Source organism: Pempheris klunzingeri, chromosome 15 (genome assembly GCF_042242105.1).
Source record: "Pempheris klunzingeri isolate RE-2024b chromosome 15, fPemKlu1.hap1, whole genome shotgun sequence".
Lineage (NCBI taxonomy): Eukaryota > Metazoa > Chordata > Actinopteri > Acropomatiformes > Pempheridae > Pempheris > Pempheris klunzingeri.
In genome coordinates this window covers 23,995,818-24,021,267 of record NC_092026.1, presented here as the reverse complement: position 1 = coordinate 24,021,267, position 25,450 = coordinate 23,995,818, and the positions used below count along the sequence as shown (strand labels likewise).

General features: G+C 41.5%; 1 protein-coding gene across 1 annotated transcript in view; it reads left to right on the top strand.

The window, feature by feature from the left end:
- Positions 1-205: 205 nt before the first annotated feature.
- Positions 206-25,450, top strand: part of LOC139213727 (cadherin-18-like) — a 107,939-nt gene continuing 82,694 nt past the window's right edge. Inside the window, exon 1 of the mRNA XM_070844319.1 lies at positions 206-1,126. Within this exon, the coding sequence (XP_070700420.1) occupies positions 206-1,126 (921 nt within the window). The remainder of the gene's footprint in view (positions 1,127-25,450) is intronic.

The window sequence follows — 25,450 nt, the reverse complement described above, 5'->3', positions numbered from 1 at the left end:
TTATGGAGTTCTTTTCAACTATATGAAATGATTTGTTGGATCACGCCATGTGGACAGCCCTGGCTACGCTGCACTGTGAAGAGGACAGTAAACCTGTGTGTTTGAGTATATTTATGTGTTTGTGCAAGTGTTTGTGGATGCCTATAGTGGTATGACACAGTGGAAGTGAGAGGGGAGGACATTTCTGGACCATTCTTTCTTTACAATGAGAGTTCCAGCTGGCGTGGCTGCAGGTTCCTATCTTTGTCCTGTGGTGGTCTTCCTATGTGTCGTCTCCCAGAGTTGTTATGGGACCCAGGTTGATCTGAGCCCACACACTAACTCCAACAACCCTAGCCTCTACCCTAGTCCACGACTCGAGTCACTGGCTGAACCAACCCCACGCCCAAGCTCCAGCTCTGAAAAAGATATGTCTCCCCTGAAGCCCACCCAGCTCCCAAGCTCCAGCCAGAGCCTCTGGAGCAAGTCTCAGTTAAAGCCAAGGCTTGACGCCGTGTCCTATCTCACCGACAACCTTAGGTCCAACACAAACTTCCCACTGACAATCTCCTATGCCACATCAAGCTCAAACACTAGACTCAAGTTACAGCATGCACCCAAAAAGAGTTCTAATTTACGGCAAGGGTTGGCATACATATCAAATTCTAATCAGGTGGCAAGAAGTACCTTAAACAATCCAAAGAAATCTTCAAAAACCATCCCCCAAACCAAGCCAAATCCATGGATTGGATCACTGTTGCAGCCAAAGCCCGAGAAGTCCCTCGGACCTAAGATAAATTCCGAATCAGTCCCTAACAGTAAATTATATTCACAATTCAGTCTTAATCAAAGGTCCAACTCATCTGGGACTATGAACCCCAGCACCTACTACACTGCCAGCCCAGCATCACTATCAAATCCCAAATCCCATTCCAAACTCAGACCTGCCTCACAAACAATTACAAATACCAAATCCCACTCCAAGATCTCCAACCCAAACTCCAGAGCATCCATGAGAGCACAGAGGAACCAGACCAGGTTTGACAAAGACAAGGATTCCCACCATCGGCCCAAAAGAGGGTGGATCTGGAACCAGTTCTTTGTTCTGGAGGAACACATCGGACCTGAACCGCAGTACATTGGAAAGGTAACATATCTTGCAGACCTTAGAGGTACTGTAGGCTTTGTTTGTATCTGCTATCAGTTTGGTTATTATGCCTGTTTATACCACGGTCTAAATGAAAACCAATTCTGATTGGCTGTAGGGTGTCCATTAAAATGTGATTTAGGGCACCCATTAAGTAGTTTTGGTGAAACTGTTTTAACTTGCACTAGTTCATGAAATGAGTAACCATAGCAACAGGGGTGCAGTCAAAGCCTCTGTTTATAATCTATAGCAACTTGTTAACAAGCTAACTAATTTGCAATAGTGAGTGTAGTCCCATGCTGAGGGACTACACACAGGATGGCAACTGTAACACGCAGGCAGCAGGAAGTGCACTGCACCTCACAACTCACAACCCAGTCTCACAGACGTTCGTAGAATGGTCATGAAATTTAATCCATTAATTTGTTTGTGGACACAAATTACTCATTTTTTTGTGTACCTCAGTATGTATTTCTATGGGATTAGAAGTTATTTTTCATTTTATGTTCATATTTAAACTATAACCGCTACATTACTCAACATTGAATCACAAGATTTTATCCTTGTTTGCATCTTTTTATCAGTCCATGTCAGTTTAATCTTAATTGTATAGATTTTATGACTACTTGACAAATTTCTGTGACGCTGGGTTGAAATTCACTGAGACCTTGTATCACAGAGGTGATCATCTCACATCCCATTGGCTGGTCAGCTCACTACTCCGGCAGTAATGTTACACATGGCCATCCATGTGCTTGTGAAAATCTTGATATTGATTTGGGGAAAGTGACATGGCTGATTAGCTAGCTAGCCTAGTTGTTACATTTACTGTCAAATTATATTTACTGTTTGTCAACCCTATGTGGTGTCTGTGGCTAATAGCTGAGCCAAAGGGCTCTATGAGCTGAGTGGCTAGAGATATCTCTGGTTGCCAACGGTTGCAACAATAAACACACATCAGGAATTGCCATGAAGTCTACACGATCTGAACAGTTTTGAGTGTGTAGCAGTGGAAAACTGATTTTTCAGCTGTTCGACAGTGTTCTTGGTTTTTATGGTAAAGTTAATTTGTTGAAGACTATAAATGTATAATGCATAAATGTAGCTTATCTTTCTTATCTTATCTTATCTAGCCAGGGTAAAGTTGATGGAGACAATGGAGGGATGAAAGTAACATGAAAGATGTGATCTGAAAAATGGTTGTTGAATGGATTCAACATCTTGTGCATTTCAGTTTCTAATCCACTATAAACTTGAAAAGTATCCCTAAACCCTAAAGAATACTAGCCAAATCCTAACCCAATAATGTCAATAACGCCTCTGTACAGTAATGCTGGACTCGAACCCCAGTCTGTTCTACTGTAGAACCAGTCACCCATCAGGATATCACCTCTGTTTGTGACTTTGACTGACTTCAATCTTCCTCACCTGGTTTCCTGAAGTCTTTTCTACCAGAAAACCAACCACACAAATATTCAGGGCACAGTAACGTAGCTAGTTATCGTATCTTACACAGTTCTCTGGTGTTCTCTTTGTTTGGACCACAGTGGTGTAGCTGTTAGTTCTGACTGGACCTGAATGCTCCTCTGTGAAGCAGGGCTAATGGGAGAGAGATGTGATTTCTCTTAAAATAAAACACTTAAAAACACTGAATTACAACTGCAGCGTACTTTTGCATCATGTCCTGCCTCCTGCAGCCCTCAGCAAAACCAGTATTTCAGTAGGTGGTAAAAGTCTGACAGACAGTCTCCTGTTGTTTGCTCCATTGTGGCTACATGTGTGAAAGCGTAACTCAGGATGTCCGGACCTGATTGTTCAGAGCTTATATGAGAAAACAGCTGCGGTAGGGATGGTAGATGTGATTTTTAATTTGCATATGACACTGAGCAGGGTCAGAGTTAGGGTTAGGATTACATCCACACAAAAAAACAACAAACGGCTTGCATTGGAAGAGGACATGTGTGCAGTACCAGTCACAAGTGTGGATATGCCTTCTCATGTAAAGGTTTTTCTTAATTTTTATTATTTTCTACATTGTAGATTAATAGACATGCCATGCCATGCGGTTTGCATTTGGTGGGACCATCATATGTTTTTCAACAGGACAATGAACACTCTATGTAAGGGCTATTTGACCATTAAGGAGAGTGATGGAGTGCTGCGTCAGATGACCTGCCCTCCACAGTCACTCGACGTAAACCCAAATGAGACAGAGTTGGACCACAGAGTGAAGAAAAGGCAGCCAACAAGAGCTCAACACCCCTGGGAGCTCCTTCAAGACTGTTGGAAAACCATCCAGGTGACTGAGAGAACGCCCAGAGTGTGCAAAACTGCAATCAAAGCATTGTGGCTTGGGTGAAGAATCTAAAATATAAAACATATTCTGGTTTGTTTAACACTTTTTTTTCAATACATAATTCCATGTGTGTTCCTTCATAGTTTTGTTGTCTTCATTATTAATCTACAATGTAGAAAATAATAAAAATAAAGAAACAATTGAATGAGAAGGTGTGTCCAAACTTTTGACTGGCACTGCAAGTCGTTCACAATACAATATGGTCGCACATATTTTCGATTGTGCAGTGCAAGAAAATATAAATGAGTTTTTTTCTTTTCTTCGGCAAGCGACCATGGGGATAATAGTGGGATAATGTTCTTCTGGGCGTCTATAATCAGCATTTAACAGGCTCTGCAGAGGTAAATGTCCTGTCACTCCTGATACATATAATAAACATATACTTCTGTATTATTTACTAAATCTAGCTGTATTCCTAAAACAATGTACATAACTGTTGGTGTTCCTTCAAACTGATTACTAAATCACACAGTTGCCTCTAGCCGTAAGCAGTTCAATTGTTTTTTTAATTTCTGCCTGTTTTTGTTTTAAAAAGGTCATAGAACCGTTTCTTTTGAGAATGCAAATAACTGCAGAGCTGCAGGCTGAGGAGAAAAATGTTGAATATTCTTCAGGGGGATAACAGTTAAGAGAGCAGCAACCCCAGAGGAACAATCAAGAAAATATGCCTAAGCCTATTATCCAGCACAGCCAACCTGGGGAAGTCTGTGTGAATCTTAGGGAGGGATTCAGTCCGGCTTTCTACAGAGCATGATGAATGTAAAAACCATAAAGCATGTGTGGTGCTTAGAAAGAATGGCTTATCCTTGAAAATGTCAGTCTTTTCACAGCCGCTGCATACTTCAGCAAGGCACAATGCTCCATTGCACTGTGCAAAACTGTTCTGAAGTTGCCTACGTGCTGATTGCCTACAATTTGTATGTTTGGTTTTATAAAGCTATACGTTCTTGAGTGGCAAAAGATGTTTAGAGGGTTCATAATCCAGTTAGTCTTCACACTGTAGATCCCACCTCTGAGCATGTGACACATTTCACTGGAGAAATGCTCACGTGTCTTCATATGTTTATATCTTTAAATTCAAAGAGCAGTCAGAGAAATACTCTGCAATGGGATCAATTCACAGTTTCACAGATGATACACTTAATACACACCTCAGTATGCAGAGGTTGATACTAACCCCTGCGTAAGCACATGTACAAGGATGGGCTAAAGTCACTGAGGAACAGCACATTTGCCCTCTTTGGATAAGCTGTTGTGAATTGGCGCTCTATAAATAAAGATTGATTGATTGATTGATTGAAACTTTACGTTACGTACGTAACTTAATGGTCACAGTTTGATTAGGTTTAGACGCAAAAAGGTATTGGTTAGGTTTAGGAAAAGGATTTGGTTTAAGTTAAAATAAGTACATTAGATTCAGAAAAGTCAGAGGTGATGTAAGATGTAAGTTACATTACACACATGCAGCAATTATGTCACTTAAAAGAAGTGAACGTTGACTTTTGGTTTGACTGGTAGAATAAAGAATGGAGAACAAGGATAAAATCTTGTGATTAATTGTTGAGCAATGTAGTGGTTATAGTTAAGAAAGAATATAAATGACACCATCTGTGCTCCCAAGTCCTACTGAAGTCCCAATGACTGAAAACAGACGTGAGGCAGACAGATGAGAGGATCCGACTGACTCCCATGACTATTTCCATTTTCCATTGACATTGTGTCCATGAATACAGAATACTGAGTTAGGAGGTCAGGGACATACCACATATTTCTGTGAGGTAGTGGTAATGCTAGTTAAAACCGAGGTGGTAACCGCCATGGTCTGCCCACAGTAAACTATCTGTCTTACTGCTGCCATAATTTAGCCTTGTGGTTCCCTTCCTGCTGAACAGGCTCGTGCTGATAAGTGCTCTGTTTACAGTCTAAGCGAACATTAGCTTGATGTGCAGAGAAAGTTAGCTCTGTAGCACCCAGACCTCCACTCACTGTCGGAAAAATATAGAAGTAGGAAAGTAAACATGCACACAAGGAGGCAGGGATCATTTCATTGGCCAACACTAACCTGGCATTCGATTGGTTGCTTAAGTCTAGCAGAAATAATAATAAGATGTTAAAATCGCAAGTTCATCCTGAATTGTATCTGGGCCACATTTTTTTAATCAGGGTTATCACTTCATGAACTTTCACCACCAATACAAATTGATTCATCTTACGAGCCCTAATATGCACAATCTTAGGAGTGGGGGTGCATGTCTGGGTTTCAGTGAATGTGTTCATGTTCCAGAGGCATTTTTAAACTAAGATGGAATGTTAAATAGCTGTTTAAGCGGCTCATAGCAATGACTATTGGACATATTTAAATAATGCATTGATAAAGCATTGATAAGATAAGATAAGATAAGATTTATTGATCCCTCAGTGGGGAAAGTTTGCTGTTACTGCAGCTCAAGGGGACAGAAATAGTTAAAGAAATAGAATATATTACAAAAACAATTAATTTACTAACAAAATTGCAATCCCAAGGAAATCGCAGTGGAAACTCTTGGCAGAAGCAATGACCAGTGGTCCGTTGTCTGTCCTGCTGTACATAGGTTCTTACCACAGGTAAATCAGACTGCATGGAAACACTACAGGCTTTTACAACATGAGGTTACGGAGGTGGTGGAACCCTTGGGACAGGCAAAAGATAATACAGCCCTCACAGGAAATTACATTTAGACTTTGTCTAGACAGAAGAACAGGCCAGGAATAGGAGGATTGTTAAGATGTTAGTACTCTTAACTGTGTGTGTGTGTGTGTTGTTTGTGTGTGTGTGTGTGTGTGTGTGTGTGTGTGTGTGTGTGTGTGTGTGTGCATTGACATGGTGACTGGCCTGTCCAGTGGCCAGTTGCATGTATGAAATGAGGTTGATGTAATCTGCTCTGACAGTGACATTGCATGACATTGACACTTCACTCTTCATATAGGTGAGGACTTCAGCTCAGACTGAGACCCTGGGGAGTTTCTGTGTCTCTGCATGTGTGTGTTAGTGCGTGAGGGTTATGCTATGTGGCTGGCTCACTGAAGGTGGAAACACATGTACTTAAGATGCAAAAAAGCACACATGAAGGCAACAGACACACACTTGGAGCTCCCCGGGGCACACTGAGTCATTGTTTTGTAGGGTGCTGTGACAGGTGAGCTATGGTTTTACTCACTCAGATGAAGCCTCGCTTTCTATTGATTGCTCTGAACATAACAACGTGGAAGTTGCAGTGCAGGCCCAGAACCCTCTTTGAAAACACATACACGCACACAGGAACTTACATATAGTGTCCGTCGACAGTGACTGATGGAGAGAGCCGCTCTGCTCAGAGGAAGGCAGTGGAAAAGCACATGTGAGGTGAGGTGAGAAAAGAATAGTAAACAAGAGGAAGGAGGAGCAGACAAGGAGGCTGAGGCAAAAGTAGGAAATGGAAATGAGAATGGAAGCAAGGTTAGGTGAAGCTACATCCAAAATAAGCTCAGTATCCATAAAAAATGCATGAAAGCAAGGAGCGTCCAGACGAGTGCTTCCAGGTCATTTTCTAAATGACATCTTAAAGATTAATGATGGCAATTTTTTTTTTCTTCTTCATCTTTGGAGTAGTGGCAAAGTGTAGTCGGCACCATAATCGTAGCTGCACGATTACTCTGCTGAGTCTGATTATTAATACAGTTGGACTCTCAAATTGCTTCTTATTAATCTGTTTTTCTGCTTCTGTTGTCAGACAATTGAGCAAGTACAAGATAGCCCACAAACAAGGGTACCTGTTACAGAAGATGAACAGTCAGGTCTGCAGTACTCTGTGATCAGCTCCAGGCCTGCTGTCTAACGCCACATTTGAACTTTTTAAGTTACAAATATGTGACCTTAAGGCACGACTTTTACCTGAGGAAGGTAAGGCTTCAGGCAGGCTTTTTATTCTCTATTTGACCTTTTGTCAACAAATTCCATGAAAAGACCAAAACCAGCAATGTGTTAGTCTATCTCTCAATGGATGACTTCTCTACCCTGTGGGTGGCTCTCAGTTCCGAACTTTAAAATTAGTTTGTTTTTTAAATAAAGGTTTATAATTCCCTAAACAGCTGGGCACTGGTTTTAACAAAGGTTGATGAAACAGGGGGAATCAGTGCATTTGTTGGAGACTATTTTCAGCAGCAGATTAATACACAGTTCATTCTTTAGTGAGTATCACCGTACAGGGCAGTGTTTGTGGGGTGGACTGTGATTGATTGAACGTTTTTTTGGATATAAAAGAGCTCTAAGGCATAGAGGAATAAGAGACTGTATATCACACATAATGCTTGTTAGTAGGAGATACTGATTGTTTTTATCTCACAATATCACAATATCACCATACCTGCTGCTCAAAATGAGAGATCCTAGAGATCCTAGAGATCCTAGAGAAGGTTTAACTTGACAGAAAGTTGTCCTGATACACAACAAAAGCTGTGTTTTCACTATAAAGTCATTTCACAGTTATCCCCTTGACTGTTTTTGAAAGGCTTTGTTTTAAGTCCAGTTTCAGCTGGTTAAGACCAACTGCTTAAAAAATTAGCCCCTTATCCATTTCATTCAAAGCAGGCTGCTAATGCTGAGGGCTGCAGAATCATTGGCAAAAAGGTTACCCAGGCTACCCTGACTGCTGAATACCCTGAATAGCTAATCACACATTCCTCGTAGTTTCCTTTGAAATGTGACTGGTGTCATTCTTCCTCTCAGTGACCAACGATCTAAGGATTGCAACTGTGATAACTAAAGAGTTACAGTGTTATAAGTGCTATGCATTGTTTTGACTGAAACCAATAAATCCTGCTCACTGTTGATAACGACCGTAGACTTTCATTCAATTCATTGTTTACTTAGTAATGCTTAATATTTTATGATACTTAGCTGTACTTCATTAATAATGTTTCAGTAATCCATCCATCCATTATACATACCGCTTATCTGGTGGGGGGGCTGGAGCCAATCCCAGCTGACTTTGGGCGAGAGGTGGGGTCACAGAGACAACCACTCTCACTCACACTCACACCTACGGGCAATTTAGACTCACCAATTAACCTAACGTGCATGTCTTTGGACTGTGAGAGGCAGCCGGAGTACCCTGGAACCTTCTTGCTGTGAGGCAACAGTGCTAACCACCACACCGCTGCCCTGTTTCAGTAATGTAGGGTGTAGTTAGGAATGCTAGATTAAAAAATATATCTCTATTGTCAAAACCTCTTCAATCTTCTCTTCTCCAATTCTTCCAATAAGCCTTTTTTGTAATGGGCACATGATGCTGTCTCTTATTCATTAGTGTCAGGAGTACCTGAAGCTCCACTCCATCATCACCTATTCCTATTTAACACAGTGCTGTTTTTGGTTTAAAGAGTGCGGGTGTACTCCAGGAGGCCAACTGAAGGAATGAGAGGTGTGACATTTTCAGAAGAGAGGGAGCGAAGTGTCAAGAAGAGGAGTGGAATGTTGGGCAAATGATGAGAGGCCAGGTGAGAAAGCAGAAGGGATGAAAGAAAAGAAGGGAAGATGAAAGGCAGAGGAGAATGAAGAGAGGAAAGGGGGAAAAGGATCATGAAAGGAGAGGAGATGAAGTGAGGCAATAGCCTCCTGGAAGGAATGTGGGGAAGTGGAGATGGAAATGAGAAAAGACTTGAAGGAAAGCTGTAGCGAAAGATTTCTTCATGGCAGTAAATGTGAGACAGTTTTCCGCTGAATCTTGACACTCTGCGCTGTTCTTTCACACCTCTGAAGCACAGCCTCATCACCTTTAGTCCTCTCTTACGCAATCTATGTCCTGGTCTTCCTCACTATTTTAGCCTCCTCTTCTTCCACACTCAGGAGTGCAGGAGCGCCAACATATCAGTGGCCAAGCAAAACCTATGAAGAGACATTTACCAGGTAGCTGTAAACCTATCCTGTCTTATTATTCCTTTTTTTTTTACCTCCATGTTGTGTCAATCAAATTTCACGTCTCTCCTCACACATGATTAAGCCTGGCGGCCCCCTGAGGAGGTTTATTGGCCTTCAGAGTGACACAGGCTGCTTGGACTTCTTTGGCAAACAAGCAGGCCAGACAATGAATGACAACCCCTTCCCACCCAGGAACGCCTCCCTGATCACACTGCTCACATGATTCTTATTCACTGAATTGCCTTGATTACAGTATTTCTTCTGCAGTGCCTTAGGTAAGGGCTATATCTTTTTAAGTCTTTGAGGGGCTATAAGAGGCAATAAGATGGGCTACAGTGTCTGTGTGACTGTCAGACTACATTTTCTCCCGCAGACAGAGGATGCCAGAGGCAGGCAGCCACAGAAGCAGATTTAAACAGATAAGATGTAAATCAACAGCATTACTTTGTATTAACTCAACTGACAAAGAGAAGCCACAACTCATCAGTGTTGGTGTAATCCTGTAGGGGATGTATTTAAAACTGCATTAATCAGTATAATATAGGGATGTATCAATGTTTGTGTCAAACCATTTTTGCTGAAACCATCCGCGCTGAGCTGACTAATCTTTTCAGGTAAAACTTGTGCTGTAGAATTTCTGTTCCACACATGCGTGGGCATGAAATCCATGATACTGCAGCAAGATTTCACAGTCCATCAATGGTATCAAAATAGTTTTTATTGCAATAATCTGTCGTTACATCCCATTTAGGCAGAGCCATAAAGTCTGTTTGTAGCCTCTTTTAGGTCACTGTATTGGTTAGATTGCATATTCACTATTTTGGTTTATTCTCACTGCTCCCTGTAACATTTCTAGCAGCAGCTCTGTTAAACCTAGTTGGGAATATATACTCACATTTGATACCAGATTAAAATGTATGGAAGCTTTCAAGATCACTAATGCTTAATTTAAGTGTGACAGCAATAATGCACGTATGTTATTAACATAATTTACTTGATTAATACTCCAGGAGAATCCTTACAGCATGAGCACATTCTTAAGAGAGAAAAAAACAAGATGAAACTATCAACTAACTGTCCAGCAAATGCTGGAAGCAGTAGCAGGAGAGAGCAAATTCTTATTCCCAAAGTGATTTAAGAATGAATGATAACTGATAACAAACGCAGACAGAATCACATCAACGGTTGGATGTCATTATCCAATAATGTGGTCTGTGACTCATAAGCCTTAGCAAATGCGTATATTAAAATAGTATTTAAACTATTTAAGATTGCACATACTGGAGGCCTCCATATTAACCAGCCAGCTGCAACTATTTGTAGCCTTGATTCTTCAAACAGACCCCTAAAGACAGACACAAACAGAATCACCACATTGTTAAACAATATTAAACTAAGCTTAAACTAACTATTACAATTCTGTACAAAAACACACTAGATTTTTAAGTGAATGTGTAAATGACAGTATAAGTGTGTATCCCCTCCACTTGAAATCATGTCAACCCACCACAAAATGCATCCTTTGTCATCACTTCAATTAGTGATAGAGCAGATTCATTCAGAGGTCCTGCTCCCTCTGCTTGGCTTTGCAGTGGAACATTAGCTCTATGTCCTCACACTGACAGGCCTTCATTTGTCATGTATCATGCGAGCTCCCAGTCAACCCCTGTAGCCGCTCTGCTGCAGGGAGAGGTCCCTTCTTAACTTGGTTCATCAGTAATCTGGTTTGTGTTTGACACATGTAAACATCATAGCTGGAGGGCAAAAACTGATGTAAGCTCATTCACAATTTATGAAAATCCTGGTTAAGGTTTCAGGCTTGCTCCAGTATTTAACATGTTACTTTGGCATGGAGATATCTTTCTCTTTTGGTACCACTCTTGTCAGGCTCTGAATACTATAGCTGTACTCACAATTGGGTCCATAATTTAAGCCCTCTTTATTAAAAGCTTGCTGTAATTGCTCAGTCAAGAAGCAAGAATGTTCTGTTAACTGGTTAATTCACGATAACAGGGAGAATCAATGACATTTCAAAGGTTCATCTAAACCCATTAACATGTGAAAGTATGCAGAAAAGTCAGGATTAGTCCATGTGAGGAAACACAGCATCCTTAATCACATTAATAACTGCAAACAGCCATTACCACCACACTGGTTATGTGTTTCACACACACACACACACACACACACAGGCTGACTGCCTAACTGCAGTGATCTTGTGAGATGGCTGCAGCACTGCTGTAGAATTGACCTTTCCATCAAGCAACGTGCTGTAATCTGGGGTTGGTACAGCCAAGGATACAGAGGGTTTGTTTTAATGTGTCTAAGGGCTGTTTATGTTTGGGAAGCTGAAACATTAATTACAAGTGTGTTACAGAATACAAACTCTGGTCTTCATGTTCATCATATGTTACACACCGATCCACCAAGCGTCCTCCACACCCTGGCTAAATAAACGATATACTATTGCACGTAATTAAGTCTTGTGTTGCTCCTTGTGTTGCGGTTCAGAGCCGGTCGTAACACTGTCCCACAAGGGAAAGCAGGACACTTGATCTACTTTAAGCAAATGCCAAGGAGACGTACATTGCTTCATCCCTTCCATCACTTGGCAGATCAGATCACAACCTGGTCTATCTGGTTGGTCAATAAACCCTGGATCACCAGTGACATGTAGACGCTCCTCAAACAGTAGGAGGCATGTAGGGATGGAAGCAATGGGGAGTGCAAGCAAGTGCAATAAGAGCTAAAGAGGAGTCTACGTGGGTGATAATCACTCGACATTAGTGTTTCTAGGGTTAAAGAGTTTGGTCTAGACCTGCTCTTTATGGAAAGCATCTTGAGATAACACTTGTTGTGAATTGATGCTATGTGTGAAAACTTGGATGAGCCAGATAGTTTTGTGAGGATTATGTTCTTTAACTTTTCCAGCGCTTTCAACACCATTCAACATCCCACACGTAGAGACAAGCTTGACTAGATGGGGGGGTCCCTCCTTCACTTCCTGGATCACGGATTACCTGACAGGACGACTACAGTTCTTCAGGCTGGGGAAATGTGGTGAGCAGCACAGGGGCTCCACAGGGGACTCTTCTGTCTCTGTCCTGTTCACCCTGTACACATTGGTCACTAAATATAAGTCCTGCACGGAAGCGTGGCAGGCGGGGAGGAATCGAACGGAGACTGGTTAGCAGAGGACAGCTAACTCCTCTGGTCATACTCTTTGCCAGAGTCCAGTCTTTGGCAAATAAGATGGATGACCTCTTCAGTCGGATGGCTACACAGAGGTACACCTGGGCTGTTGCTGTCTCCAAGCCACATTTTGGGAAATGTGATCACCTTGTTATTCTGCTACAGCCCACCTACACCAAAAGGCTCAAAGCAGACCCAGTCAAAGTCAGGACTGCGAAGATGTGACCTGATACTGTCACAGGGGCTCCAGGGCTGTTTGGAGGCCACAAAGATGACCCTTTTTAAGGAAGCCACAGACACTGTTAGCAGCCATATTGACTGGTGCACTTCCATCTGTATCCCCTCCTGGACTATACATGCGTTTTCCAATCAGAAGCCCTGGTTCAATACGGATATATGTAGCAAGATCAGAAAGTGGTGCACAGCTTTCAAGTCAGTCTGATAAGAGCTCTGAAAATCCATCAAGGCTGCCAAGAGGACATACACCCAGAGACTTGAGAGCTGCTATAGGCAAAACAACACAAGAAGCATGTAGCAGGGAATCAGGTCAATTACCAGCTACAGGAAGGATGCAAACAGAACTGTGATCTTTCTACCAGACAACCTCAACAGCTTCTACGCCGGATTTACACACAGAGAGTTATAAAGGTCTGTGCAGAACATCCGAGGTGTACACAGACATCTTTAACACCTCTTTCTGATAGGAAACAGTCCCACGCACCTTTAAGTCATCTGTTATCGTGCCAATACCAAAAAAACTCTCTCTGGCTGCCTTGAAGTGTCTGGAGAAGCTGGTTTTACATCACATAAACTCTATGATTCCAGACACAGTGGAGCATCTTCAGACATCTCCAACAGGTCAGTGGATGCGGTGGCACTGGCACTTCACTCCATCCTGCAACTCTTGGATACTCACAACACATAAGCATGGCTACTGTTACTGGATAATATGATCAGGCTGACAGGAGCTGACTGCTAAGCTGGCAGACCTGGGAGGACCACCACCCACCTGCAACTGGATCCTGGACTTCCTCACAGACAGACCACAGGTGGTGAGGATGAGAAAGAAGGTCCCTGAGCTCACAGTGAGCACAGATAACTACAAGTTCCTTGGCCTTCACATCTCAAAAGAATCTCAACTGGGCTAAAAACACTGCAACAACAGTGAAACTAGCACAGCAGAGGTTGCATTTTATCAGGCTGCTGAATAACACCCGGCTTAGACGTCAGTTCCTCACCCGGGCCTACAGAGGACTCGTTGAAAGCATCCTCACCAGCAGTATCACAGAGTGGCACAACAACACCGCCCTGGCTGAGAGGAAATTGCTGCAGAGAGTCATCAAAACTGCAGAGAGGGCCATCGGCTCTGACCCCCCCTCCATGGACACTATATGAACCCAGCAAGGCAAGACTAAAGCCCAGAGCATGCTCCGGGACATAACATATGCAGTACCTACTCAGGGTATCAGTATTTTCATACTTACTTATACATACTTACTTATTTAGAGTGCAAATGACATTCAACTCTATCTCTCTATCTCTCTATCTATCTATCTCTCTATCTATCTCTCTCTCTATCTATCTATAGCCAACAACAAGAGATCATATTATATCTCTAACTCTACAGTGACAAGAACAGCAAGCAAGCATACCAACGTTTTAAAATCAGACATCATCAAAAAATTAGTCATCAAAAATCAATAAACTGTTCCTCTTGTAAACTTGAACACAACTCTGAGGAATCAGGAAAACACATTGGATGCCAAGGAAAGGAAGAATACAGGCAGTCCTTGTTTTCATGGGAAATGTTGCTTTCCTATTTATTTTCCGCTGAGAGACAGATGAGAGGATTGATAGCATGCTCACGTCTGTACGGTAAATCTGGTGAGCCAGTAGCCAGCTAACTTAACTTAGCATAAAGGCTGAAATAATACCCACCTACTGGCACCTCTAAAGCTCACTAACATGTTGTATCTTTTCTGTTTAATCTGTTCAAAAACCAACAATTCACTGCAGCTGAATTACAAAGCCTGTGAGCAGTGGAAGTGATGACTCATTGGAAAGCTGGTGGAACACTACAGGTCAGCCTTTAAAGGATAACAATCATTTCCCCTAAGACAACAGGTAGTATATTCTGCAACAGCTTCAGCATGTCGTGCATTTTCAACAACTGCAGAGTAACATCGTGGCAGTTCACCTGGCAGTTCCATGTTTACACTGCTGACAGGAATCAAATACACTATTTAATGAAATAAAGGAATAGGTCTCCAATGCTACAGCTTTGCTCTGTCATTGACAACAATGTGCCTTTACGACACAAAGGAATAAGATATATCAGGCTCTGGATACACAAACAGTGTATGTGTTCAGAGGAAACATTCATTGTTGGCTTTGTTTTGTTCATGGGATTTGTTCATAATATTAGAGGATATTAAAAAGTGATTGCTGCTTCTGGCTCCAGTGGAGAGTAGTAATACGATCCTACAGTGTACTTACTTATTTATACCCTCCTCTCCTAATAAGCAGGGGACAGACTTATTTGGAATGAGCCTGTGTTTAGTGCCACACTGTGATTTTCCAAGACCACGTACAAGTTTTCTAAAATTGTCCTTGTTCTGTGTTCTGCTGAGGAGGTTACTGTTATCCATACTAACTACCCCTCACTGTACGTTTAACCCTCTGGAGCCCAGGCTGATTTTCTATACAATTATTTTAGTCTTTGTTTTTTAAAATGTCCGTAGCCACGGCATCTTTTTTTCACACAAACTCAACCATGAGTCTGACTTCTTATTTCATCAGTCTGATAAAGTCGAGCTGCCAGGAACCATCAAACTTAAAACTGACACAGGTGCCAAAAACCAAACCTTTAGTCATATTCACTCAAAATATGGATTTAAAAAGATTCATTACTCCAATCACCTGGAATGATGAAAAGAAATGGAATTATGTGCTGACCACTTATTCTGTGGGTCTCTGTCATCGCAGGTTGAGTAAAATGAATGACTCTCCGGAAATGTGTGGTAGCAAGACCAATTTTGTCTACGGTTTCCTAGAAACGAGGGGTGACTCAAATTCCCCACAGGCTCAAATCTACCCGCTCTTCCCTCTAGTGATCAAATTGATCCAGACAGAGATGATTAGGTGGGAATGATTCAGTGATACCATTGGAGATCCACTTTTTATAAAGTACTATATGTGAAACCCACTATAGGGAACCACTGACACGCTCAATAGGGCTGGATACTTTTCTTGCAGAGCCAAACCCACGTTGAATGTAGCTAATAACAAGCAGTGTTGGACAAAGTACACAACTCCAATATTAGTCAGTCATGTAAAGTCATATATTAACTATAGTCAAGTATAGATGCTCCAGGTCAAATATTACTCCAATACAAGTGACAGTCGTTCAGTCAATGGACTGAATGGATAATGGACTCAGTGGACTTACTTTGACATACTGTGTAGACCTCATGCTACTCAGAATGGCTCCTAAGAGTATCAACTTAATATTTAATCCAGGCAACACACATTCAATACTTAATAGCAAACCAATTGCAAATGTCCACCAGGGCAAACAGAAAGTACGTTTGCATACCAAACCAGAGCAATAACACCAGCAGATATTAGACTGACATTTTACACTCAAGAATGAAGACTCCATCAGGGTGCTCATGTTGCTCTGTTTTTGCTAGATCTAATTAGAAAGTGTTAGCCAGGGGCTGATATATTATATCTGCCAAAGCGTCTTTCTGTCAGTTTGTTTGGGATCCTTTCCGCTCAGCAGCTGTCAAAACTCTCTTAATGAGCTCACATAATGCAGCTATAAACTGGTTGTGATTGGTCGACATCACAGGGATCTTTAAATCATTAGTACAGTCATTCCATTGTTATCTCTGCCAGTGTTCCACACCTCTCTGTCATGGCTGGTGTGATCTGGTGGGAAATCACAGCACACATACAAAACTGGATGCTTCATTCTCTCAGTCCCAAGTCAACACATGAGGTCTGTTTATTGGAAAAATCACACCACCATTTTGTTTTTGTGTCTCATGGTCTCCCTTACTTTGGCCAAAATAAAAACTCACACCCCACACCTTGTCACAGGGGACCTGTGGAACTGCCAGTCAGCTTCCTGCAAGACTGAGTTCCTCTGTGGCTACGCCTCCTCGCTCTCACTGAGACTTGGCTCATACCAGAGAACACTTAACACAACCGCAGCCCTCACCCACACACCCGGACACACAGGGCGGTGCTGGTTATTGTACTTGATGAAGTCAATATATGCACTGCATGATTCCAGTAAGTTTTGGGTTGAATTCACCTTTAGTTTGAAAACCAACCCTTGTAGTAAGTGTGAGAAGGGACTTGCGGCGTGCACCATGATTTTCCATGATTTAGGTTTTTAGATTTACTGAAATGTATACAGATGTTGGCCAAAGGACACAGGTGTAGATAGTTTTAACTTGGACATTCAGCCACTCTCTGTGTTTAACCCTTACAAGCTTATTCCACAGAGCTAGCATTGCATTCCTGTAACTTTGGTGGACTCACTACGGGCACTTTTCTTTAAAAAGTAGAAATATCATGTTCATTATTCACACGTTATTCATCATCCCAAAAACCACGTTACACATGATGCAACTCATCCACTGAGGGGTCAGTTGAAGATAGTGTTCGTAGCGACTACTGAAAGTGAACCATCACTACCCACGTTTAAACATGAGCACAGAGATGAGGTGTGTTTCCATCCACCTTGTATTTTTGCAAAATTTGTAATTTTTTAGCTCTTGGCTCAGGTGGAAAAGTTGGTGTATCAGTAAAAGCTAAATGAGACACAGTGGAATGGAAACATGCTCGGTAAATACATCCTGATGTACATGAAGCATGTGGCTGAAGTCTGTGTGGAGCGATGATAACTGACAGTGAACTAAATCACATGAACACATGGAACAAACAAAAACACAAGATTTACACCATGTTTTCCTTAACAAGCATTTCTTTGTTTGTCTTCTCCAGAAATTCAGTCACAATTTTGTTTAACTTGTGTAGAACACAGCGTTCGGTGCAGCACACGCTTACAGCTGAGCTCAGTGAAAGTATCTATTCGTATCCATGACGACAACAGTTCCCCACTCATTTCCCCCCAGAGCCACGAGTGCGTCTTCACATGGAGTGACACTCATGCAGAGTTCTGTGTTATTGAGGGGAGGGGGGGGGTCCAGTCATAATGGCCTTTGTTTGACGCATTTCTTTTCAGCATTCCACAAACTCCCCAAAAATGTTCAACTAAAAAGCCGGAGCCAGAGGCAGGCCAGTTGCTCAGGGGCGTTTCATAAGGATGGACAAAAAAAGCTTAAAAGGCCCTTCATGAAGATATGGGATTGATTGATTGAAATGTGAAATCACAAACTGTCCAACCACAACTGCAACCCAAAATCAGTCACAGACCTAATTTAAAGGAAAAAATGAGATCCAACAATTTTGAAGGGTGAAATTTGACCGTAGGTAAATGTGAGGTATGTTTAAGTAAGGTGACTTACATTGTCAAGATTCTCTTTCCATTGTGTGATGCTATTTGGTCTGTGTGACGGGCACCATGTGGGGTACCGTGACAGCTGGTTGATCCTGCTCTCACATGTATATGTTAACTACATAGTTGAAGTTAGCATAACTGCTGGAAGCAGGGGGGCACTGCCTGCTCCGTCCCAAGTTCAGCACTCATGGATGACTAACATCTCCCTCTATAAGCAGCCTTGCTCCTCTTTTTTTTTTTTAAACAATTCACATATGTGTAGTGCTGTGCTCACTGATGGTAGTTCACTGCCTGTTGGAAAAACAATCAGCCGATAAGAGCTTGTCCTCAGTACAGAGAGCCTGGCTTCATTCCGTCACTCAGTCCAGCGTTTTTTCACTTTATGTTCTTATGAGCGCATATAGTTTTCTTTTCTTCTTTTTCCATCCCCTTTTATTATTAGCATCCTATAATCTGCCCATCCTTCCATCCCACTGGTTTCATGATTGTGTGTGTGTGTGTGTGTGTGACAAAGATCAGTCAGAAGCTATCCTTGGCCATTAAGCTGTCAAAGAATCAAAAGACCTACATCCAGCTCTGAATGCATCTCATCTCTATGTTGCTGCAGTGCTCTGACTCACTTTATGAGTATGCGTGTGGATTTGTGATGCCACCCATTTATGTGTCTGTCTGTCGCTGTCTTTCTCTTTCTGTTGGTGTTTTTATGTGTCTGTTGGTGTTTTTCTTCGGCCGCTCTGGACGTTGGTGCTTACATTTGGTTGCATAGCTGAATGACATTTTAGAATATTTTCTAACAGAAAATGATCTGACTGCTAGTGAAAGATGACTCATGACTCATACTCTCCACGTCCACAAACCCGACCCCTCTTTTGTTAATAACATAAAGATGTGTAATGGCAAAAACATACATTCTGAATATACAACTGGGCCTGCATGAACAGAGAAGGAGAAACATGTCTGCTTTGGAGAATAGCTGGGAATACTTGTAAACCAAACCATCGCAGCAGCCACAGATGGAATGCACTCCTCGGTCAGACAAACAGGTGGAGCATAAATACTTAAGAGTGAGGCTTGGTTCTGGAATTCTTCCATGAAAATTTGATTTATGAAAAAAAGTTTCTTCCCAGACTTGAACTCATCCCAGAACTTTAATTCTGTATCTTCAAGACATTGATGCAAAAATATGATAACCCCTGATTGAGGACTTTTTGTAACGTGGTTAAGTCGGTCAGTTAATGTTCCATCATGTCAAAAGTACATACAGCAAAACAATCGATAACAGCAGGTGGTCACAGCACCATCATTACTTTCAGATGAACTGTACTTCAAGGCATGGTGTTCAGACTGTAACAGATGGTGCTGCAAAGTTGTTTTAATTAAACGGGTGTTCTGGCAGGGCTGTCAAAAGGTTCTGGATAGAAATGAATGGTTTTCTGTCATGTGTAAAATGTACAGATCTCGTTCTGTCCACTAATATAAATACTGAGCCTTGAGCATGTGCCACAAACACCGTGTGGTGCTAGTGGTAGTGGTGGGGGTGGATATGTGGATTATTTAAGGCAGGACGTCTACAGGGAATAGACAAGCATTGCTAGTTAGTAAATACAAAACTAAATTGTACTATTTTATAAACACATAATAAAAAAAGTGTGATGTGTAACTTCTTAAACTTTTTTAACGTTTGTCTCAATGTCATCGTTTTGCCTGGTCTGCTGTAGCCTACACCTTGTGTCTGTATTATGCTGTGTTCTCTGTAATTGCAGTGTGTTTTTCTTTCTCTCTTTATTTGCTTGTGTTTTGTCTATTTGCATGTGCTTTCTTGCGTGTGTGTGTGTGTGTTGAGCTTTCACAGCTGACACCTATTTTTTTTTTTACTCAGATGCAATTCACATATCGCCCTGAGGTTTGACATCTTGCAAGCTTAACCTTTTGAACTGTGCTTGCCTGAAGGCATGGCCACGGTAGCACGAGGAATGCCTCCGTGTGGTCAGTCTGTTCAATATTATCATGCCTGCCGCAGCTTCTAGTTAGAGTCCCTTGTATTACTTTGTGTGAATGAATGAATGATTCCCTTCTCAATGTGTGTGTGTATTAGTAAGTCTGTGTATACCTGTGCATCTTTTCCTTAATCTTTGTCAGTTGTCACTTTCATCATTCCTTTAACTCCCTAATCCTCCAGCTTGCTGCAGTTTTTACTGCAGTAAAAAATGCTTACCTGCCATAAAGGATTGCCTGGCAGGAAGCCAAAGTTGTCAGATGTGGACGTACTGCTTACAAAAAACAATGTACCTTTGATTGGAAGGTGTGAAAAAAAATGATTTGGGATTTAAAAAAAGACGTATGCCCAACCAAGGCTGGTATGACACTTGTTCTTATTTGGCATTACATTGGTTTTGTTCAGTTTCTGTTCATTGAATTTTTTTGGTATAATTTTATTTTTTATTGTAAGTTTACTGGCTAAAAGATTCTGTATGACAATGGAGTGGGTCATCAGTGGAAACTTATGTCCTGAGTGAACAAATTTGCAAAGATACAAAATCAAACACAAGCATGTGGAAGTAGAAGGATGAATGTTCCTGGCCCCAGACCCAGGCCTAGGGGTACCTCGGCCAGCGGCAAACCTGCTGCACAGCCAGGGACAGCTTTGGTAAAGATTAGAAGAGACACACCCATTGTGCTGTTCACGGCAGGCGGATTTATTCTTCACTGTATCCATGAAAAGTCTGAACATGAACTGTCCTTCCAGTACCACTTGATATGTACTTGGCAATAGTATTTCTCTGGTTTAGACCATTGACCACAGATAAGCCCATTTGGTTACCAATAATAACCAGGACATAACTTCTCGCATGAGAACATTGTTCATAGCTTAAGTGCATTTAATGAATTCACACATTTTCTGGTTTGGGTTAGCTGTCACCACCCACTGTTCCACGCTACACCCGTCCGCTAGCATAAGCAAGTTAGCTTGCAACCCTCTCTCTCTATTAACACAAGTTTCTCTAACGAGTAATGACTTTGACCAACATGTGCAGACGAACTAAGAAGCAACACGTTTAACTCTTAAAATCTAGCATACACACTCAATTTAAGGCATATTTGCTAGCTCATTCAGTGACAGCCTTAATTACAGCATTTAGATTTCAACTTGCTGAAAAACACACTCACCAAGACATTTCAACCATACACTGACACCTACAACACAACGGCCATCAACGCTTCATCAGCTGCAGGTGAACATAAGGGGAGACCGATGCAAGGTGGGTCGCTTACATCTGTCCGTGAATATTCATTACAAACTGATGAAAAAGAAAATGTTGGTCATCTTGGTAAATTTGAAAAGTGAGTGCTGTCCTCCAGTTTGTGACTGGCCAGTGTGAACTTTAAGTGGATTTGAGAACATGAACCAGTTAAAAGTAACTAGCACAGACCAGTTGATTCCTTGTTTGGTCATGGGAATGTCACAGGAGTGCAGTACACTGTGTATGTGTCTCTGTTTCTAATCAGCAGCACTTGAAAAGCAAACAGCTAGAAGTCCACTGATGCCAGTCAGCCGAAAGAACAGTTATTTAAAAAAATCAGCTGGTCAAAACTTAAATTATTTGCTGTATGACCAAGTAACTGCACCTCAACATAAGCTCAGTTATACTGTGTCAGAGCTAACGAGCTAATATTAAACGTAATGCTTTAGGTGTGTGGGGGGGCAGTGGTTACCGTGGTTACCGGACTATAGAGCGCATCTCAATATAATCTGCACCCACTAAATTTTAAAAGAAAAAAATATTTTTACATATATTAGCCGCACCAGACTATAAGCCGCAGATATATACGTTGTGAAATGAGATCTTTACACAGAAAGATTTTGTAAATGTTTATTTACAGACCTTAATTGTTTCCAAACGGTGCCTGTAACACGGCAGTAAAACGGCTGATCGAACAAAACAGAAAAGTCATTAATGTTTTTATTCTTCCTCCTCCTGTGCACTGAAACCATCACTGAAACATTAGCGAAGAAAAATCTATAGATTAGCCACATCGTTGTATAAGCTGCAGGGTTCAAAGCATGGGGAAAAAAGCAGCGGCTTATAGTCCGGTAAATACGGTACCTGCTAAACATCAGCATGTACTGTCAGTATGAGCAGTATAAGTTGCTATTTGTAAACGTGTTCATCTTATTGTTCCGTTTTCTCAGAAACAGAACATTCTAGTGAAGAGTCTTACTAGTGTGTTTCCAAGTTTTATCAGTTACACATCATCCACACTTTATATGTTTGAATCAGTGGGACACGGATTTAAATATTTGGATGTATTTTCCTTACTGTTCCATCGGTGTCCATTCATTTTTCAGTGTTCCACTGTTGTTGCGTGGAGAGGTTGTTGAAATGCACAACAACTATATAGTCCAGCCCGTGTCTGGCCTGTTGCCTGTCACAACGATAATATAGATGTAACAAGGAATGATGCAGACTTAATAAATAAATACAGATGACTAAGTGGAATGTGAAAGACACTGTCAGAGACAAGTGGAACCTTTAGCAGCCAAACAGCTAAATTAGATAAATCATAATTAATGGCACTTTAATGTTTACTTTGATTTCTAACACCCAGCAGCATGTTGAGCTTGACATTTCTTTCCTGCACTTGAAAATGACAGTTCCATTTACTCCATTGATTCAGAGCATTCAACTGTATTAGTTTGCTTGGTTTGGAAATTTAGCTCTAATGCAAAACTTAGATATGACTACCAGCTAAAACACACCACTCATAGGGTCCTTTAATCAGCGTCATTTAAAATGTAATGCACGTTGACATCAAGAGGCAGGGAACTCAGAAAACAAATGGCACCAGGATCACTGTACAGTATGTGACGGTATTTGAATGGGGTTGTTATCTCTGTATTATTTAAACAGCATGAGCCCAGCTCATAGAGGCAGTATTAGCATTCAAAATTTCATCAGTTTCCTCTGAGTGGAGTAATGGCATGGCTTGGTTGCAGTGAAATACAACAATGTGCACGAGATTACTGTGTAATGTGTTAGAAGGCGTATCTTTGTGTGTGTGTGTGTGTGTGTGTGTGTGTGTGTGTGTGTATGTCAATTCAGCACTGCCCTGATGCCATAATCCTTAGTGAGAGTCTAAAATATCAAAATAAGAATTGCAGCCAACATGAAGGGCTCTCTCCCACTCTGCATCCTCCGCCCATCATCATGCTCTGTGTGTGTGTGTGTGTGTGTGTGTGTGTGTGTGTGTGTGTGCGCGCGCGCACACGTGTGTGTTTGTGTGTGTTGGAGAGATCAGTTAACTAATCGCACCCTATTCAGGGAATACACTTGCTGCCAAGAAATAAGGAAAGCTGCAGTGTGTGTGTGTGTGTGTCTGTCTGTCTGTTTGTGTGTGCTTGATGTCTTGCCAGACGAGTATGTGTGTGTGTGTGTGTGTGTGTGTGTGTGTGTGTGTGTGTGTGTGTGTGGACATGTCCCATGTGTTCTCAGGCATGATTCTGTGTGTGCTCAGGTCTGGCTCTCTCAGTCTGACAAGCTGGCAAAGGCTGATATCTATTCATTCATTTAGTTCTTCATCGTCAGAGAAATACATATTCACATCTGGGACCTTGCCCTCTCTCTCTCTCTCTGTCTCTCTCTCTCTCTCCCTCTGTCTCCCTCTCTCTCTCTCTCTCTCTCTCTCTCTCTCTCCCTCTGTCTCTCTCTCTCTCTCTCTCTCCCTCTGTCTCTCTCTCTCTCCCTCTGTCTCTCTCTCTCTCTCTCTCAGAAGTACAGCAGCAGTGTGTTTCAGATAGTATTTGGAATGCTGTAGAGACAGGAGCTACGCTCACTGATACATGTGCATGATACCATCGTAAAGACATTTAGTGATAGTGAGCTGACATTTTTACTTGCTTATGTTGTATCTTATCACTGGTGGTATGAACATCAATTTGCAGCTTGTCCAGAAGAGGAAGGTGTCTCTGGAGTTCTGGGTGCATACTCTTGATGTACCAATGAAAATGGACTGTACAAACACTTTTAACCTCAGAGGGTCAGTCTGGACGTTCACTCGCTCCACAAAGAAATTGTTTGGCATTTAACAAACCAAACCCTGTCTGTTTTCTTTTGTTCAGCACACTAAGTTTGCTTTGCCACTCTTGTAATAATGCACTGCTTCAGAAATTGGTCAGGAATGAGCAGTAATTCTGGCTCACAGATGGTGTCAAACATGTCAGCTATGATGATTATGATTAATGCTTGTTGATTCTGAAACTAAAATAAAAAGTAACCTTTGACAAGAATAACTATGCTGAATGGTATTATAATTACAATTTTCACTTTTTGCCAACAAAAAAGAAAAAAAAAATTTAAAGGTCCGATATTGTGCAAGTCTTTTCTTTTGTGGAGTCTTTTCAAAATAAATATTTTACATTGGTATGTCTAGAAACCATCAAACTCTGAGAAAAGACCGTCCTTGCTTCTTTATCTTCTGCTCCATCTTTCAGCAGATGTGTGTGAAAATGCTCGGTTTAGATTTGGATCTCTTATGATGTCATAAGAGGATCTCTGCCCTTTAGCAGACCGTCCTGTATTTCTATTCATCCATTGTTCAAGGCCCAAACTGTAAGTCTGCAGGCCAGTGGATTCAAACCTGGAACCACAGCACCTCGCCCCGCCCTCCTGTATTTGCCATTGTTTTTTCCTCATTTATTTTAACTGCTCCCGGTAAAACAAAGATGTCAAATAGAGCGTGCAGAGAGAGGCTGAAAACAGCTGCAGCATCCATGGCTGCTATGAGTTAAATGATGTGTTTTTTGAACATTAAACCATGTAAACCTGTTCTGGAAGGACCTTAATGTGAAAGACATGTTTCTGTTTTGATGCAGTCCTTTTCAACAGTGTCTAACATTTAGCAGCCAGAGAGACAGCTTTTGTTATGTTTTGATAAATGTTTTAATACACATGTTGTCTTTAATATTGTACAAGAGTCAATCAATCAATCAGTCTTTATTTATAGAGCGCCAATTCATAACAGTGTTATCTCAAGACTCTTTCCATAAAGAGCAGGTCTAGACCAAACTCTTTAATTAGAGAGACCAACGATTCAGGAATTCAACATTAAGGATTTTAATAATTATTGGTGCCCCAAAGTACTGAGCACAACATGTGTAAATATTTATTGTTTCTTCTTTATATTTTATTCTATTCATGCCTGAGACCCATACTAGGTGAAGATTTTCCACACATGTGATGTGCGTGCCAATTCTCATGAATTTTAGAGTGACTGAAGCACCTCATCTAAACTAGAATAACATGGTCACCA